General features: G+C 30.3%; 2 protein-coding genes across 6 annotated transcripts in view; one reads left to right on the forward strand and one right to left on the reverse strand.

Moving 5' to 3' along the window:
- The first annotated feature begins 5,679 nt into the window (after nucleotides 1–5,679).
- LOC141460623 (proclotting enzyme-like) lies at nucleotides 5,680–16,057 on the forward strand. Its single transcript, XM_074140803.1, has 8 exons — nucleotides 5,680–5,941; nucleotides 6,031–6,158; nucleotides 8,363–8,491; nucleotides 8,762–8,938; nucleotides 9,040–9,238; nucleotides 10,563–10,777; nucleotides 10,876–11,072; nucleotides 13,343–16,057. The coding sequence occupies exons 1-8, from the start codon at nucleotides 5,790–5,792 to the stop codon at nucleotides 13,505–13,507; spliced, it is 1,362 nt and encodes a 453-aa protein (XP_073996904.1). The 5' UTR covers nucleotides 5,680–5,789; the 3' UTR covers nucleotides 13,508–16,057.
- IRSp53 (Insulin receptor substrate 53 kDa) overlaps nucleotides 14,464–19,426 on the reverse strand; it is a 681,191-nt gene continuing 676,228 nt past the window's right edge. For all 5 annotated transcript variants that reach the window (XM_074140794.1, XM_074140795.1, XM_074140791.1 and 2 more), the window contains one exon: nucleotides 14,464–19,173. Coding sequence is in view for 1 of the 5 variants with exons in the window: in XM_074140795.1 (XP_073996896.1) it covers nucleotides 19,101–19,173 (73 nt within the window). In the remaining 4 variants the exon portion in view is untranslated. The remainder of the gene's footprint in view (nucleotides 19,174–19,426) is intronic.

Below are 19,426 nucleotides of genomic sequence, written 5' to 3' on the forward strand. Positions count from 1 at the left end.
TCATTACTTCCATGGTGACCAAAATATTTAATATTAGAAAAATTCATATTTTTTAAAAATATATTTTTACTTTTCTCCCAACCGCCGAAAGAGGGAGTGTATTTTCCATAAATATTTTAGATTTTCAGTTTTATAGAAAATCCATGAATTTTGGTTGCTGAAGCATCCTACTGATTTGTTTATTTTGTGATGTGTTTGGTCAGCATAGCTAAAAAAAAAAAAAATTAGCCTATGGGTCAAATTTTATATATTGTTTACGTGTTATCGATAAAGTTTCTGTCAAAATTTATCGATTTTCTGTATAGCTTAATCATTTTTGTATTTTTCTGGTAAAATTTCATCGATTTTCTTGGAACTTTCTGTGTTAATTGCATTCTTGTGCAATTGATAAACGATTAAAATGCAAGAACAACAGAAACTTTTTTACTTACTAGAACGATTACTTGATAGACGTTAAAACCTAACACTGAGCAGCAAAGAACGGATTTACAATTATTGGATTAAACTCATTTAGATTTATGGTCTTTAAATATAGTATTTATTCAAGCATTCCAGGATACAACTTCTTCAATCTGTAAATCCGAAATTCTTTGCTCAATAACCAATGTTGTTTATTATGTTTCCAACAGACCAAACAACACTGATATTGATGTAACGTTCATCATTGCAAGGAAAGAAATTGACTCAGTGGCAATTGAATCCCTCATGAAGATTCCAGGATTGAATTTGCTATCTCTTGAAGGCATAGTTCACTGTCCGGTTATAGGTAGCGTAGACTGTAACGAAGGAACACACAGTCCAGAGGGCCAGCAGAGCTCTGTAAAAGCTCCATCACTTTAGATCTTAACGCGTTTTAAATAAAAATAAAAATATCATTATCATGTATGGTGGACATGCACATGTAGTTCCTACAAACGTTTTTGCCAAAAACAAACATGCTTTGCAGCATTTCCTTCTAAAAAAAATAGTAAAAGAAAGTGAAATTTACAGCTGTACATCAGGTAAATGTAAAAGATGAGAATAATTGGTTATTATTTTTTTTTTTACACAGCCAATTTAAAATTAAATAATTAATTGTTATATGTGCCAATGTGTGTGGTGTGTTACACGGTACATAAAATTCTAGGAGTAGCTAGAGAGGAGTGAATGAGAGCGTATCTTGAGAAGCTCACTCTGGAGCTGTAGTCTTAATGAAACGGTTTTACAATCACTATCGACGCTAATATTCTACGCAACATGTATTTTCCAGCTAAATCCTAACATGTCACCGCGGATCATTTTTATACTCATCTGCACCAGGTACTTTTAATTTTTAATAAGCATTATTTTATTTTACTTACATTCATAATTGTTATATCCCAATCATCACTAGAGAGAATTATACAATATAAAAAATAAAATATGAAAAAATCTTTTTGCCTATATTTATTAACTGTAATGTAAGGGTTTGCGCTTACACCTTACCATTCTTTCAATTTTTGAAATTAATCATTCCATTCTCTAGCAGAAATTGCTCAGGATTTTTAGTTTCTAATTATTGTAATAATTGGAACGAGACCTATTCTGAAGCGTCTGTCAATCACTTAAGTTGTCCATAACTCCTAATCAACTAAATTTGAAAATACTCTATGTTACTTTACCTATCAATTTAATTCTTTAGTTCACATACAATTTCTAACAAAATTGTTGCCTTCCCTTTTTTTTAATTAAATTTTCTTTAATGTATCCGATTATTACTAATAATAATTTAAACTCTCGACAATGATAAGTTGCAAAAGACATTTTTAATTGGTGCAGTTTTGTTTTCTTTTAACTAAACAAAGGTGATTATTAAAATTGATATTATAACCATTATATTTAATTAACAGTTCTCTAAAATAAATTTTGAATACTAATTATAAAGGTGCCCATATATGGAAATGAATTTCAGTAGAATAAAAAGTAGTTTAAATTCATTTATTATTCCACGCGGAACGTACTCTTATAAATACGACATTTTAAAAAAAAAGTAAAAGAAAAATATTTTGAAACATAAAATTATGAAAAGTAGTCAATCACAAAGTTTTTTCAATGACAGAAAAAAACTGATTGAAACTTCGGGAGGTGATTCAGCAGCTCAAATGCAACAAAAAATATTCTATTCACTTTGGCCCGATTCTCAATAGTGTCCAAGATTTGAGTAAATTAGTAATGAAAAGTCAGTTCGCAAAATCCCACTTTTCTGCATTTACACCCCTCGGTTCGGGGTAGGGTTTTATTAAAAACCAAAAAAATCCATATGGTCTTGAAGCTCAATAAATGCGCAACTTTTTCTGAAATTATGTGATTCCTTGATTCATTATTCATTGAAAAAATGCAGTTGAAAATTTTAACAAAAATCATCGAGAACGAAATTTTTAGTCATTCAAGTAAAAATTTCATTGTTATAAGAATCGTTTTGAGGGTCGGTACCAAGCAGATTTATAGGAAATTTAATGCTCTTTCGTTTGGAATAAGCAGATTTGTTGTACGATAAAGGATAGAAAAGTTACGGCCGTTTGTGTGGTGGAAAACGCGAATATCGACGGAACAGTTAAAAATGCAAATATCTTGGACACTATTGAGAATCGGGCCATAGTGAATAGAATATTTTTTGTTGCATTTGAGCTGCTGAATCACCTCCAGAAGTTTTGACCACTCCTCCGTATACACCCTGTATAGCCTCTTCAGTCTGAAGAACAAAAATTGAAGAAATTCATCGCATAGTATTTCTTTTACCCACCCTTCGAGACATGGCACACATTCTTTGAAAGATAAAATATAATAATCCCGTATGAATCCAAACCCAAGGAATGTTACCCAACAACTAGCAGAAAGATAGTCTGCATTTTGAATATTTAAACCAAATTTATGGAAAGCATGTTAAATTGAAAACGGATATTGTTTTTAATATCCTAATAACTAGTTAGTTTTTTATTTAATAATATTTATTATATGTAGTTAAATTCCACTTAAAGTTTACACGATTTATTGACATTAGCACCCTTTATGGCAACTGTGAAGATGATGAGGATGGTGAAGAAAATTCTGACACAACAGAATCATGGGCAGCAGCAAATATCAGAGAAACAGGAATAAAAGACGAAAAAGGTTAGTTTAAATCACAATTATTCTTTGTTATAATGATAAAAGTTCCAATCTAAGATGGTATTTATTGTGGCTATTTTAGCGGTCATTAGTTAGAGTACTCTATTCTCTATTTTTCTCTATTCTTTGTTTGTAAAGTTAGGCCAATAAGAATAATAATGTGAATTTTTTTTTAGTTAACGATTCGATAATTTCTATTACCTTTTTAAGTTTTAAAACTGAATACAAATTCAATAAAAATCAAAATTTTAAATGATACATATCTTCATGGTTGTAGAATTTGAAATAATAAATTATAGAAACGTCGTTTCACTTAACATTTTCTCCTTGGCTGAGCTTAAAAATGTTAGAGAATAAGTTTTAATTTATCATACACATGTGTAATCTAGAATCTGAAATTAAATTGGTTAAACCTAGAATCGTATTCGTGTAAAATATTAATGAGAATGAAATGCTTGCAAAAACCGAATATATTTTTAGATTTTTTATTTTAGTTTTATGCTATTTTTTCATAATTCATAGCAGCGCTGTTAAATTGAAATATTTCCTATTAAAATTCTATTGGGCGAAAAGTGTAAGGTAGATTGGATTTTCTCATAAAGTTTAATTTCTGTGTACACAATAGACATAATGTAGGATTTCCAATATGTTGTGTTAGTTTCAAAGCATATCTTTCACTTAGTTAGAGAATTGTATATAAAAATTCGTATGAATGTTTAAAAATAAAATAATGATTGTTGATACATAGAAATTTATCAAAAACTAAAAGGTAGAAAGCTACAATTAAATTAATGTTTTATAAAGCTAGCGTTAAAGATGACTCACAGTTGTATAAGAATTAAAAATACAGATATTTATTTGAAATATAATTATTTGTGGCGTATAATTTTTGGTCTACCAAAGAACATAAAGGAATATTAAAAACTGTGGACACATTATTAATATTTCCAAATGTAGAAAAAGAATCCTCCATCAATGGTTTATGTACTGCTATAGTATTAAATGGCCCAACATAGGTGAATTATTAAATAATAAGTCTAGAATAATTTTTTTTTAATTAATAAAATATCTTTTAATTTACAAAAATATGCTGCTACGCCTGATTTAAGCATTTTGTACCAATTTACACTAATAATGCACTGAAAGAAGGAACATTTTATTGCAAACTTGTTTTCGTGAATAACAAGCAATTATCTTGCTCTAATAGCGAATGAATATTTTGTTTCGTACTTTTCCTTAAGCTAGCAATTTTTCGAAGGCAAGTAATGCGTCTAATTCATACTAATATACATATATGTGGGAATTAGCATGATTTAAACTTGATTAGCATTTTAGATTATCAATTGAGTTCAAGAACATAGAACTACCAAATTATTAGAATTCTCTAATAATAAATAATATTATTTACATTGATCTCTAATCTTATTGATTCTCTCTTTAAAAAAAGAAACATGTTGGTTAAAAGAAAAATTTATTATTTCAACTTGTTTTGCTTCAATCTTAGCTAAATCAATACAAATTTAAATTAAAGGAGCCATTTTTGAGAAAGTGGAAAGATTCATTTGGTAAAGAGCAACTTTCTGTTGACAAATAGTCTTTAAACTCGATTTATCCTCCTCAGAACACACGAAATAGAGATAATATATTACAGAAAATATGGATTTAAAGTGGAACCTTCCGACCTCCTTTTACTGAAGTAAAGTACATTTCACCACATTCTTTGGGAAGAATTTTTCAAATAAAAGTTATAGAGATACATAAATGCTATTAGGTAATCAAATTTAAGGGAAATTTTAGGGGTCATTTTAGAGAAAATCTCAAATTACTGAAAAATATATTGATTAAGTGGCCAAGTGTTTGCTTCTTTCGATTCTCTTTTCATTTTTATCTAACATTTTTAGTTAAAAAGCTGTTATAAAATACTTATATTTTTATCAATCTTTGGTATGATTATAAAATAGGTTAGGCAAAGTGGAAGTGACTGCAAAATGTATTCTTTCACAGAAAGCTGGGATTGATTTAGGAAAACCGAAAAATACTCCTTGTTGAAATGCAGAAGATCTTCAAGGAGATATGGATCCTTATTAAATAAGGATAATTTCAGATGTTCAAAAATATTTCTAAATTTTCCTAGAAAATCCTATCATAAGAGGATTTCACCATTTATATTCAACAGGAAATGTTAATAAAAGACCTAAGTGTAAATTTGAAGGAAATTATTTGATAAATTTAGTCATCTTTATGCATTTTTATATTTATTCAGTTTTATTGGTGTGGTATGTTTTTGAGATTGATAATAAAAAGGAAATTTAGAATTATTCTTTTACTTTTCTTTTAAGGGGACAGTGTACTAGCCGAAAGTTTAACAAGATCTCGCCAGGTCCGTCCAAAAAGTAGATGTTACGCAGGAGACATGGAAGGCGCCTGTCATACTGGTGAAGATTGTTTTAGAAAAGGTGGCCAAGTGACTAGTGTCCTTTGTTCTGATCATAGTCAAACAACTCCTCTTTATTGTTGTACATGTCAGTGTATTATTTATTCTTTTAATCATTATTCTTACAAATAATTATTATTTAATGAAAGAGAGACTGGGGCAGTTTCTTCTTAATACTTTACTAAAAGATAAACTAACTTAAGGGGACCAAATAATCTATTTCTTATCAATGATTAAGTGTTACGCAGTTGTGTTTACATGTGGAGGCGTCTCTTCTGAGAAGGTTACTTACTTTAGATCACCAGATTATCCAGATAAGTCGGTGGGGTCAATGGCTTGCGACTATGATCTTATAGTGCAAACTGCAACATGTGCCATTAGGTAGGAAAATTTTACCAGGTACATATTGTTAATGTTTTATTTCAATTTTTTTTTTTAATACTATCATTAATAATAATTTAAAATTTCAGGGTAGAATATTTAAAAGTGAATTTGGCGAGAAAATTGGGTGGTGTATGCGATATTGATCAATTATTTATTCTAAATTCTGTTGATGGACCAACTGCCGGACAGTGTGGCCCTCTTTCCGGGTATTCAAGTAAGTGAAATTTTTTGGATCTAACTTTAATAAATCTTGTTTAGACATAACAATAGGTTTTATCACTGGCTCGTACATAATGTAATATTTGTAATTTCCGTGATTGTTTCATCAAATTATTCAACCTTCATAATCGCCTCTTTCTTAAACATGCAGTTTAAATCAGTACATAGTAGGTACGTTTTATGAAGTTAAAAAGTATAATTATTAAGAAACCTTGTGTATTAACTAATAATAAGTAATATTTATAGATATATTATTCATAAATAAAGTATCCGTTTAATAATAATAATAATATTCAGTAAAATTACGTTAAATACTAACTGTACCCGGCCGCTCTCTGTTGTGGCTCAGTTTGGTTAAATGGAACTGTTCTGGACGACGCAAAAGCTAAGGCTGTCATTTTGGAATCGAATTGCTGCCAGAATCAATCTAATTAGGAACGTTTTACCTGTTCTCATGGCGCATCTAAGACGAAGATTTTTCCAACGCTAATGTTGACACCTTACATTATTTCATCGTAAATGCCTTTTTGCTCATGCGTCAGCTTAGGAATATTTGATTGCACATACCACAAAAGATCACCCGGGTTGTAATTATTTTTTACGACGCAATTCGGATAGATTTCCAATTGATAGAGAACTTTGTTCGTGATTTTCTAAGCTTAAATTTTCAATCATTATCAATGCTTCGTTCAGCTGTGAAATCCATGCTCATATTGGAATTTTCCTTGCGTAGTCGACGGAAAAATATCTTTAGCCACGTGCGATTTATATTTCTCCTACAACTTTGTTGTAGATGAAGGAGAGCAGGCGGTCAATATGATTGCAAACAATGCACGAATTTGATTTGGATGTGGATTTTTCTAATTTTACTAAATCTTTACGACAAAACCAACCGACCTAATGTATATAATATACGCTTGGCTTTAAAGTACAATGTCAGAAACACAAATTAAGGAAACTCCAAAAAAAACTAATCAAGATTTGGTATTTTTCCCTATTTTCTGAACTACTACATCCAAAAATAGCCGACCTAATGTGTTTAATATTCGCTTGGATTAAAAAAAACAATGTTAGAATTCGAAATTAAGGGAATTCTAGCAAATCTAATGAAGAATTTGAATTTTACCTTTTTTTCTGAATCTTCACAACCAAAGCTGGCCGACCTAGTGTGTATAATGTAAGCTTGGCATTAAAGTAAAATGTTAGAAACAGAAATTATGGAAATGCTAGCAAAACTAATGATGATTTTGTATTCTTACCTATTTTCTGAGCTACTGGTTCCAAAAATAGCCGATCTAATAGTGTATAATATAAGCTCATCATAAAAATACAACGTTCGAAACCGAAATTGAGGAAATTCCATCAAAATTATGATGATTTCGTATTTTGAAACTTTTCTAAACCTCTGCTTGCGAGACTAGCCGGCCTCTTGTGTATGTATATATTGTATTCATTGATCTAGTGCCTGTTTCTAACATTGTATTATTTTATTGGAAAACACGTTTGTCCAAATTCTAAATGGCTAGAAGACGTTGGACCGGCCTTATTTAAGAAAGATGCATTCATCTTGATTGGTATGCACGGTGTACAGTCTGCCTGTCGTAGTTTCTTTAAATATGCCAGGTTGTCCGTCGGCTCGCTCTTCACGTTGGCGTCGTTCAAATGTGTTCCATGTGTAATACGTAGATACTTCCGAATACAGCAGTGTTTTCGTAAACGTGTCATTATGCCAAAACGTTAAGTTAAGCAAGCAGTTAACGTTGTAACCGGTGGATTCAGGGCAATTTGTAGCACATTGAAATCTATGAACGAACATTCAATTTAACAATGCAATCGGAAACATTGAAATGGAATAATCGTAAAATATTTAGTATAGCGTGTGATATTTTTACGTCCAACAGATGGCACTGTTTTTTTAAGAAAAACATATTTTTACCTATAACTGGTGTGACATTTATATAATAGGGTATAAAAACACGCCCGTATTTGAATACAACGTTGTGTCCAAATTTCAAAGCAATCGGTGAAGAACTTTCGAAGATTTAAGATTTTGAACAAACGAACATTTACATTTTTATTTATATACAAGGTTTCTTAATAATTATAACATTTTGGTAAATTTATAAAACGTATTGTGTACTGAATTGCACATATGAAGAAAGTGTTGACATTCATTTGCCAAAAATGTATTTGTTTTAGCTACAGTTGCAGTTAATCCCAGTCAAACAAAGCCCGTTAAATTAGCTCTTCTAATTCAAAATGAAGGATCCTATCACTGGGATATTAAAGTAATACAGTTAGCGTGTAATCAAGTGAAACACTTTAGAAGTAAGTACCAGAATTACTTAAATGTCATTTTAAATTAACGCCTAAATTCATGGGTGTTTTTATACATTCGCACTTGTAATTTGCATTACTACTTCTGCAAATAAATACAGCTGTAAGTATGAAATCCGTTTTCTGTTAAAATATAATGATTCGCTCATAAAAGTCTAATTAATTTTCAGAACAGCCTAAGTAAAACTTATTTACGAATAAAGCCTTTTTCTTCAAATATCCCCACTTTTATTCTAAGAGTAAATATGTTCTACGTTACAGGGCCTCCAACATGTGGTGAAGTTAAAAATGAAATACTAACACACAGTGTAGGTCACATAGATGACCATAATTGGTACCTAACAAGTAATGATATTTGGAAAAAGCATCACCAAAGTCATCTACCTCAACATATTTGGTGGAGTTACCCAGAGCCAATATTTAACACATTTTATTATGGTTAGTTAGTTGGAAAGTAAATTTAAATGGATTAGGGAATTAAATATTTAAATGAGAGTGAAAGGGTGATCCGTTAATTACAAAATTCTCTTAACGTTTAGGATCGACGAAAAGACATCTAGAACAACACAATTTAGATTTATTTAATAATTTTGCCAAAAGACGTGTGATCGCTGGATCTGATGCATATCTAGGAGAATTTCCTTGGATCGTTGCTATTGGATTAGATGAAATGTTTTTTTGTGGAGGTGCATTACTTACAGAGAGTCTGGTCTTAACTGCAGCTCACTGTTTGTTGGCGTAAGTCACTTTTTCTTACAAACTTAATGTAAAATATTAATTTTTTAATGTTTTAACTTCTTATCAGAAGTAGGCAAAAATTTAGATAGATATTGAGAAAAATGGTAACAAATTATTCGAAAAAAAAATCATCCTTAATTTTCAAAACATTTTTCATAAGTTAAGGTCGTTTTCGAATAGTTTTCGCCAATATTTAACAGTTTCACTTTACTTTCTCATGAAAAGAATCTCGTATGAACACTCACATGACTTTTTGATACCATAATTTACGAATATCATTGAATTTTTAACTTGGAATAGCATAACAAAAATAAAGAAAAGATCAATTTAATAATAATGTTAAGAGGATGCGACCTATTCCCTCTGAACAAAACTATTAATTGAATAAAAAATGACAAGCCAAACTGACATTTAAGCTTAAGTACGCCATTAGATCAGCTTCAAATGAATCTGTTTTGCAAATTCATAGTAAATTACTGAAAAAGCCTTTCTTTAAAATTACATATCCAGTGAATTGTTTTTCTTTCTTCATAGAAGTTTGGTTAGAAATTTAATAATTAAATACTTAAAGGTAGTAAAACTGTAAAAGATGTAAAAGGAAGTTTAGAAAACCTTATTTAATCCCTCGTAAAATGAGAGTATAAGATAGCCCTATGTAGGATCTAGAGAGTCACCAACACGGTTAAATGTAATTGTAAGGGTGGACCTATCTTGGGTTTAATGAATCGTGCTTGTGAAGTCCGAGTCTGAAAGTTTTTTTTAGAGATACTGAGACACTGAGAGGTGGCCTCGCCAAAACGTCGTTCGAACCATTAGTTGAAAAGTCATACAGCGTTGTGATTAACGATTAAATTTGAAATTTAGTTCACCAATTAATTGTTAAATGATTCATTGCGCCGATTAAACTCTAAAATTTAATCAATTACATTTATGACTAAATTGTATCTTTAATCCGTGCCCAACTCTGTTCGTAATGTTTAAACCTTTTATAGGCGGCTTAGATTTTATTGGTAGAATCAAGAAAATATTGAAATACATGATAATTGTACAATACTTTTTACATCCTCATTTCAGTAAGGGATGTTTTAGGCCGAACCAATCCTACAGTAATTTTAGTTTTGTCACAAAGGATATGGTTGTGCCAAGTTGGTTGAAACTGGTGCAATGGTATAAGGAGCCTTCTTATTATAATATTAACCTAGTCAATCAGGATAACTCAAAGTAGATAGTTTCAGTGAAATTGAACAAACTTAGTTGTAATTGTGTCTCGTATATGATATTATTATAATTATTTATTTTTAACGTGAATTTTTTTCAAAACAAGGAGAGATACACCAATTGGATCTCTGGTACTACATTTAGGTGATTTAGATCTGACCAGTCCTAATGAAACAGAACACATCCTGCGTGGGGTCAGCAAAATTATGTTTCATTCACATTTTCATCCTTTTCTGTTGGCAAATGATATAGCTTTACTGCAATTGGATCAGCCAGTTCTTTTTTCGGATACCATTCAACCAGTTTGCCTTCCCTCGCCTAGTAAGTATTTATGTTTTTATTCTCTAAACGAAAAAACAAATGTTTTTTTAAACTGACAACTTATGAATTTCAAAAAAGTAATGTTCTATATTTTCTAGTTGATTCCTATACTGATCAAAAAGCAACTGTGATCGGTTGGGGAGTAACTTCGTTTCCAATGGGAGAACCAAGTCCTGTACTACAAAAATTGGAAGTAGAGACTTTGTCGAACTTTCAATGTTCTAGAATAATTGAAGAACCTGTAACCTTAGGCATGATTTGTGCAGCCCCTACAAGTTTACAAGGAACTTGTTTTGTAAGTAGAAGATTGTACAGCTTAAATTTGTGTTTGAAGCAGGGTAAAAGATATATATGTACAGTGGAGTCTCGGTTATCCGTCATGACCGGGACCGGACACGTGACGGATAGTCGAATAGACGGTTAATGGGAAAAAAACAGGAAAATTTCCAGATTCTTTTGTTTAAAGTGTATAAAACTTTGTATTAACTGGTATACATATTTTATACGTTTATACGCTTAAGCCTTAAAGGTCAGGTATCTTTCATTATTCAATTCATTCTATTGTGTATTAAAATTAATGAATACAATGTCTGCGACATAATTTTTTTTTTTTTTTTTTTAATTTTTAAATACTGAGGACAGTGACAGTTAATTGGAATAGACGGATAAAAGGGTGACGGATAACCGAGACTCCACTGTATATTTTTTTAAATTAATTCTTCAGTTCAAATAAATTATATATTTTACTTTCAAAAATAACCTATTCATTTTTTAGATTTAGAAGTTCTCAAAGAAAATAACTTTTGAAAGCTCACTCACAAATATTGGACAAAAAAGAAAGGCCCCATTTACACAGAAAGTTTTATTAGAATCTCTACCTTTAGAGATAAGGTACATTCTAATAATAAGTTAGATGTGTACAACTTAAAATACGAACATTTATTGAGCGAATTAAGTGTTAACACTTCCTTCGACTTGATAAAGGTACCGGAAAAGATGAGAACCGCGGCCTTCGAAGATTACATTTCTTCCCATTATCCGGGCTCATATCGTTTATTTACAGATGGGTCCAAAATCAATAATAAAGTCGGAAGTGCTGTGTATGATCCGGTTCGGAACTATTTTACGATAATTAAATTAGAAGATGAGGCGTCCATCTATACAGCGGAGCTAATTGCTATTTTAACGGCTTTAAAATATATTTATTCGTTGTCGGAGAAAAAATATACCATTATTAGTGACAGCCAGAGTGCGTTGTGTAAATTATCACATATACACAACCAGTCTACAGGAATGAATCACATTATCGCAGAGATTGTAGAAACTATTGCCATTTTTAAAGAGAAGGGAGTCTGCATTAATTTTTTGTGGGTATGGGGTCATTGTGGTATAAAAGAGAATGAAATTGTTGATACACTTGCAAAGGAAGCCACCAATAGTAGGGAAATGGCTAATTATAAATTACCACACACCGATATCAAGGGTATAATTGCAAAAGCAGCACTACAAAAATGGCAGACAGATTACAATAATGGTGATAAAGGTAGATTCTATAAAACAATGGCAGATCAGTTACCTAGACAACCATGGTTTAAGGGAACTGTCACTAATAAATGGGTTGTTACGACAATAAGCAGGCTGAGAGCGAACCACGCGGTGTGCGGATAGTATCTACACAGGATCAACAAAAGGTCCTCTCCTCTTTGCGTAGATTGCAATGAGGAGGAGGATTTCAAACATGTAATAATGATATGTCCACGTTATGTGGTAGAAAGGAAACGAATGTTTGACGATATATACAGGTATTTAGATGCACCATTTCGCTACGAAGACATTATATTCTCCACCAACATTTATGTGCTTAAGTCGATAGCAGAGCTAGCAATGAAATATGAATGTATTTAAAAGCTATAGCCGAATTAGAATGAATGGAAGAAAATGCTTAGAGAAGGATTACGTGATTTTAATTTTGGTTAAGCTATAAGGATGGCAGGAGCACAGAGTGCTGCTCCATCCATTAGCAGTAGTTTATGTAAATAGTTGTATATAGTAGAGGGATGAATGTGTGAAGCGAATGTATTTGTAGGTAAGAATGGAGAGTGAGTGATATTCTAGTGATAAGCACCTAGACGATGCTGGCTGTATGGCGGAAGCCAATGCCAAAAAAAGAAAAAACTTTTGAAAAAGTGATTAGGTCCCATATCTTTGATTTTCACGCATGTTTTCTATGTTTTCGGACTGGATTCATGTTTTCTTTGATTTTATCTGGCTCATGTTTATTGTATCCATGACCGGTTTCGGATTTTCATTTTTGGAGCTAAAGGTAGCAAAGCAGTCTTGATGTTAGCTTTCCTTTAAATTAAAGTAAAATGTATTCCTGCGTAATGTTTAGAAAAACAAAGTATAAGAATAAAAAAAGCCCACATTTACAGATTTTTTTTTTCCTTTTGCGAATGTGACAAAAAAGCCTGGAGAGACCGTTGTGCTCCAATAGTATTTATTTTTTTGCTTACAGTTGCAAATAAAAGATATATATATTCACAATACAAAAAATACTGTTTCCAGGGAGACAGTGGTGGACCATTAACTGTGGAATCGAAATCAGGACGACATGTATTAATTGGAGTAGTGAGTTTTGGGGTGACAGGTTGTGCGGTCGTTCCAGCATTTCCAGATTTGTATACAAGGGTTAGTGAGTATTTAAAATGGATTGACGTGAATGCTATCTGAATGATTATTAACTTAAATTTAATGTCCACTCTTAATTAATTAAATAAATGTTCAAACTAATAAAATAATTGAGAAAAATGAAATTTGCAACTGTTTCTCTTTTTCTTCCCACAAATAGAACTTTTTTTCTCGAATCTCCTTCTAAATGAAATTCCTCTTTTATCTCTAATATAGCCGTTGGTGCCTGCGACCAGTGTTAATAAAAGTTAGTAATTGGGAAGCAATTATAGAATAATTTTTAGGTTGGGTAAATGGAATCAGCATAGATTTCTAATTTGAGTTGTTTGGGTCAGGTAGGAATCTAAATGCCTAATGAGACTTCCAGAAATATCTTTCTTAGAGCAAGTGCATACGAAATCAATGCAGATGTTGAAATCCTTTGCTTTACGATGTATCGTGGTTCCCAAACATTTTGGACTCGTTGGAAATCAAAAAAGAAACTTTCAACAAAATTTAGATAATAGAACTCTTTATTGATACTTGGAATTAATGAATATATATTTACTATTTATATAATATCGCAACATATGCAAGATATATATTTTTTTCTCTCTCTTTTACATAATGATTATATTAACATTTAAATATACAATTTTTTTTTTTGCTAATTTTGTTTTGTATAAATTCTATTCTTTATTCCCTACACCAATGTATAATATTTTTTCATAGCAATCAGTAATAGTAATATTTGTCATGAAAATTCATGCACCTAATGAATAACTGCTAAAATGATTGATGAGGAAGGTATTTTATTTTAATGTCTGAGACTGCAGCTACAGTAAAATAAAATAATATTTTTAATTATTTTTTCTTTTTTTTTCAATTACTTGGTAAATTTGCTATTACTAAAACATTAAATATTTTTACACTATATTTGGAGTAGCTCATTATACAAAGTTATATATAATTATAATATAAAATATTGGTATAATATATGTGAGCACAATTTGTTAAAGTTTGTTTTTTTTTTGCGCACATTTTGCAAATTAATCACTTAGTCAAAAACATGTTGCAGTCATGAAAGGACGTTATTAATTATAAACTGCTCATTACCATATTTTTTTTTTGTGCAAAGAAAACTATGCCATATTTAAATTAAAATACCTGAAGCGGTGTTTTTTGTTTTTGGCCCCCCTCTAATATTCCAATTTTACACTTGCTCATACCAGAATAAGTACAAATTAGCTTATACGTTTAAATTATACTTCCTATCAATGAGTATTAAGTAATGGTACCTAATGGAAAAAAGAAATATGACAAGATAATAATAACATCTTTAAAACATGTTGATGAAACTCTACAATCGATACTAACAGGAAAAATATGTTGCTTGAGGAAACCACAAAATAAACTAATCGGAGGACTACTCTAGGAAGGATGGATCATCCTCTATATCGTTAGATACCTAGATACTAGCCACTGTGAGGTAGAAGCAAATGAAAACGAAGGAGAGGTGGCTTAAAGCAATGTAAATGTAGTAATCAGTAGAACCTTTACCTTAGAGTAGGAAAATACTCATCGATAAATGTCGGTACAAAAGAGGTGCTGAGTGAAGTACACTACCTTCAGGCTGAAAAAGAAACCTGGGCAACTCTGTTGGAACAGGATATTCTCGGTAACCTACCTCGACTTTATTATTTATTTATTATATGGATTTATTGCGAATTTTCGATTTATTATTCGCCAATACTATCTCAGCTGTCTTGGAGTGCAATGGAGTGCTATTCTATTTGTCCTCAATAAGTGTAATGGCACAATTAAATGCGGAAGATTGTGTAGTGTGCCTGGCTCTTAATTTGTAAGCAGGACGTATATCGAAGAAATTAAAACAATAAGAAGAAGAATAGAAGAGTTAAGTGGTGTATCAGTGAACTAAAAGTACATCAGATGGAAGTAGTTTGTTTGAGACCTGAGGCAATAAATAAAATCTTATTTCTGAAAAAAAATTTATAACCAAATTTTTAAAAGAAGTGGTGTTAAATGACAAAAAGTTATGACCTAAAATGAAGGTGGGAAAATATGATTTCAAATTCATATATAAATGTTTTTATACATTGTCAGAAGTACGTTTTCTACAGCATATTGTTATAACATTATTATAATATTGATATAAATCAATATTTCGCACATTTACTTGCAAACACTATTCCAATAGTAATACCCTTGCCTAAATTAATATAATAATATTAAGTAATAAAGTAATATTAGTAGCAATTAAAAGTATAAATTAAAAACTCTTTTTTTTAAATAAAATAATTTAAAAATTAAGAATTGTCTCTTCCAGAGAATTGAGGTAATAAAGTATAAGTATTGCTACTATAAGAATAAAGCCTAGATTCACTGCTGTACAGTAAACTAGGAAACATTTCATAGCTGCTATGTTTTAAGAAGTACATAAGCTCTCTTTCCAAACTTCCTTAATTTTCAAATACTACTTGTGAAAAATATCTGAGTATAATTACTAAAATCCAGATTTACTATTAAAAATTTAACTGAACAATATTCTTGACTAAATGTTTTTAAATATTCACATTATCAGCAAAATATGCGCATCAACTTATTTAATTATTACTAAACGTTACCTTCACTTTGACTCACGATCCAACAAAACTTAAATGTACGAAACAAAAAATATATTTGTAATCATAAAAGATAGTAAAGTTCCTAAAGGGGAAATTTAATTCTGAACTATTTCCAATTACATACAAAACTCTTCATGTGCTACAAAAACAAAGATAAAAACAAAAAACTTGTGAGTGACGTTGGTTTCTATGTCAGAAGAAATATTATTACGAAAATAAACATTTTAGAGAACATCAGATTCCACAATTTATGTTCATAACCGTATCCAAAAGTATAGAGCGAATGATGTTCTACTTTACACAAGTAAGGCATATATTTTTATTGAAATTATAAGCCTTCCTGTTGGCTGATGGCTCTTAGATTTTCTCTTCCTTGGAGTTTTATATCCAGTGATTTGACAGTGTTTTCTGCAAAACAGAACCGAACACCGACCGAGCACTGAAGAGAAAGCTCCAGATGCCAATGTCCTCAGAAGTTGACACGCCTACATAGAAAACCTGTACAAGCAAAAGTATTTCCTTTTTTCGCTTCTCTCTTACGGTATTGTCCGAATTCTTTATACACATGCGTATAAAGGAATGAAATACATTACACTTTATTTAATTTGACTTGTACTGAGTTTTTATTTACCAGACTCGTTGCAGTAAACGTCGGCCTCTATGCTGAAAGAAGCCTTTAGTGAACTGTATGACGCTCCTAGGAAGAGAAATTTTGAGATTACCATGAGATGTATAAATACAATTTAATTATTAATAAAGTTTTACTACACATCAATATTTCTAGATCTTTTGAATTAAATAATTTACTAACGGATTACATTGAGCCCATTTTATTTGTTCAGAATTAACATAAGTTATACATAATTACCATAACTTTAGGTTAACAAAAAATACTCATTATATTTAATAAAAATAATATTTGCGATTTGCTAAATTTTTAAAAATAAAAACAAATAGAAATGAAGTTTTAAAGCGTGATGATTAGCAGCGAAACATTGTTACATCATAACTTGTGTAATAGTACTATCTAAACTAAATTTAAATTGTTCTTTTAAACCATAAAATAAGACCTCTGCAAAAATTGTATAAGTATTGCAATAAATAAATACTTATTGGGATTACAGTAAATGTTTTCTTATTTTCTGCTAAGTTTTTACTCACGAATATGCCCTGCTAATCCAAACCAATTATGACCAAAATCAATTTATTGTAGATTACTAGATTACGACATTTTGAGCTAAATGAATTAATTCAAAAAGAAAACAAAAGAAGCTAATTGAAATCGTTCACAAAATATTGTGATTGAATAACTAATTGGTCTCAGCACTTAATTCCTTGATTTAACTTTAACTCATCAATAAATGTTGATAATATAATTGTTTCTACATGATGGACTATGTTTCTCGCATTGTAAGTAAAGTAAAGTAATCGCCTATTTTTATTATTATTATTGTTATTATTTTCAGGCGAGGCTTAACGTCCAACTACCCAATTAGGTATCGTGGACAGGGGCACAGAAACACATACTTTACTATTAAATTTTTTTTCTAACAAAGAAAAAGTAGCAATTCGCGGAATCCGAACTGGGAATCCTTTATTCACAAAGCCACGCTTTTAACCACTACACTAACTACTAATTATTAGCAGAGTGATTAGCGAATACTGGATTCCAACGAGAAGATTACGGGTTCGAATCCAGCTGCTGGCCCTCAGATTATCTCTTCCTAGGAGGTTCTTACAGCAGCTCACTGTCCGGTGATGGAGACAGTTTTAACCATCTGTAACGAGAGAACAATGTCCAGCAGTGCACTGCTGAAAAAAAGCGTCAGTAACCTTAGTTGTTATTAATAAACTTTCTATTTACGTACAATTCTCTTTTGCTACTGGGTTTTCCACTATTTCTAAATAAAGGGAAGAAAGAAACCTTGCTGAAAAAAACTGTTGTAAAACACGTTTTTAAAGTTTTTTTTCTGTTTTCACATTTTCTAGCATTAGCTCCATTAGGGCATCTCCCTTTCAAATTTAGTTAATATTAATAATTTCTAAGCAAATTTAAAATCCATCTCTAACAATTGTTTTTTTGTTTCAATCAAATTTCGCCTAGGTGATTTTGCCTCTTCTTAATCGATTCACCTTGAATAAAAGCCCTTTAAAAGCAGAAATTAAGAAAATATATATTGTTCTCTGGCCAATAAGAATGGTAATGTACAGTTACAGAAAAAATCTTTGGTGACTATTAATAAATCGATATCAATCCATCAATAATATTATTTTTATATCCTTAATTGCAAAATACTAATTCAATAAACAAAAATAGATATGGACGGAATAAATGCAACAATAATTAAGATATTGTTGTTCTTCTACTTAAATATTTACAATAAAAAAAAAATCTTGATTCTTCTTAATATTATAATATTTTAATTATATAAAGGATAATTTTATGATATAAATCTACTGGTTTTTCATTTTTTTTTTTTGTAATTAATTAACGATCCATTGCACAAAAGTAGGCCTGCCATTATTAATGAATGGACAATTGTGAGCAAAAACATTAATTTTTTATATGTATATACACTTAATTAAAAAATCTGATTAATTACACCTTATTAGGGCGCAAAAAATCAATTTCGTCTTATATTAATAATTATAATATTTTTATTTAATAGTTTCTCTTCTCCTGTTTATTATTTTGTGTTATTTTATATACATGGAATAAAAATTAGTCACATCTTAATTCTTTCTTATTACAATAACGTTTATTTATTATTTACAATATTGCATTATAATCGGGAATAATTTTATGAATAAAATATAAAATATTTTTCTTTTTTTATTTAGATTAAAATAAAATATATATTTTTGTAAACGAATAACTTTTATAAAGAGGTGTTATGCATGATAAAAAATGGGCAGTGTAAAATATTTAAATAACTGTACACTTCAATAAAAATTTACTCGTCATTTGAATATATAACAGGAAGACAATTAAGCATAACTTTCTGTGACTGTTACATGATGATTGGCGCTGATCTATCGTTTGTCTTTGTCTTCTTTAGCTTTACTGTTGCAAATGCATTACCTCTGAAAAATAAATTTAATTACATCAGATTTATTTGCTACAAATCTTCTCTTTCCACTGTTATTTAAGTGAAGATAGTAGTGCAACAAAATATTTTGTTAGCCGTACTAAACTAACATCCTCATATTTTAGCCCTATATCGAGTTTATTATAGTATTAATGGATGGTGAACACAAAAAATACCTTAAACGATTTAAAGAGTAATAAAAACATCATTGGAATAATTAATAAAACTGACTACCTAGATTAATGAAA

The sequence above is a fragment of the Rhodnius prolixus genome, unplaced genomic scaffold, assembly GCF_049639745.1.
Source record: "Rhodnius prolixus isolate KJV_2025 unplaced genomic scaffold, Rpr scaffold_6, whole genome shotgun sequence".
NCBI lineage: Eukaryota > Metazoa > Arthropoda > Insecta > Hemiptera > Reduviidae > Rhodnius > Rhodnius prolixus.

Excerpts from the sequence above, each read along its gene's own strand:
- LOC141460623 (XM_074140803.1), top strand. The coding sequence starts at position 5,790 with ATGATTAAGTGTTACGCAGTTGTGTTTACATGTGGAGGCGTCTCTTCT. Across the intron at positions 8,492-8,761 it reads TCAAGTGAAACACTTTAGAA|GGCCTCCAACATGTGGTGAA; the intron begins GTAAGTACCAGA and ends TCTACGTTACAG. Across the intron at positions 11,073-13,342 it reads GTTTACAAGGAACTTGTTTT|GGAGACAGTGGTGGACCATT; the intron begins GTAAGTAGAAGA and ends TACTGTTTCCAG.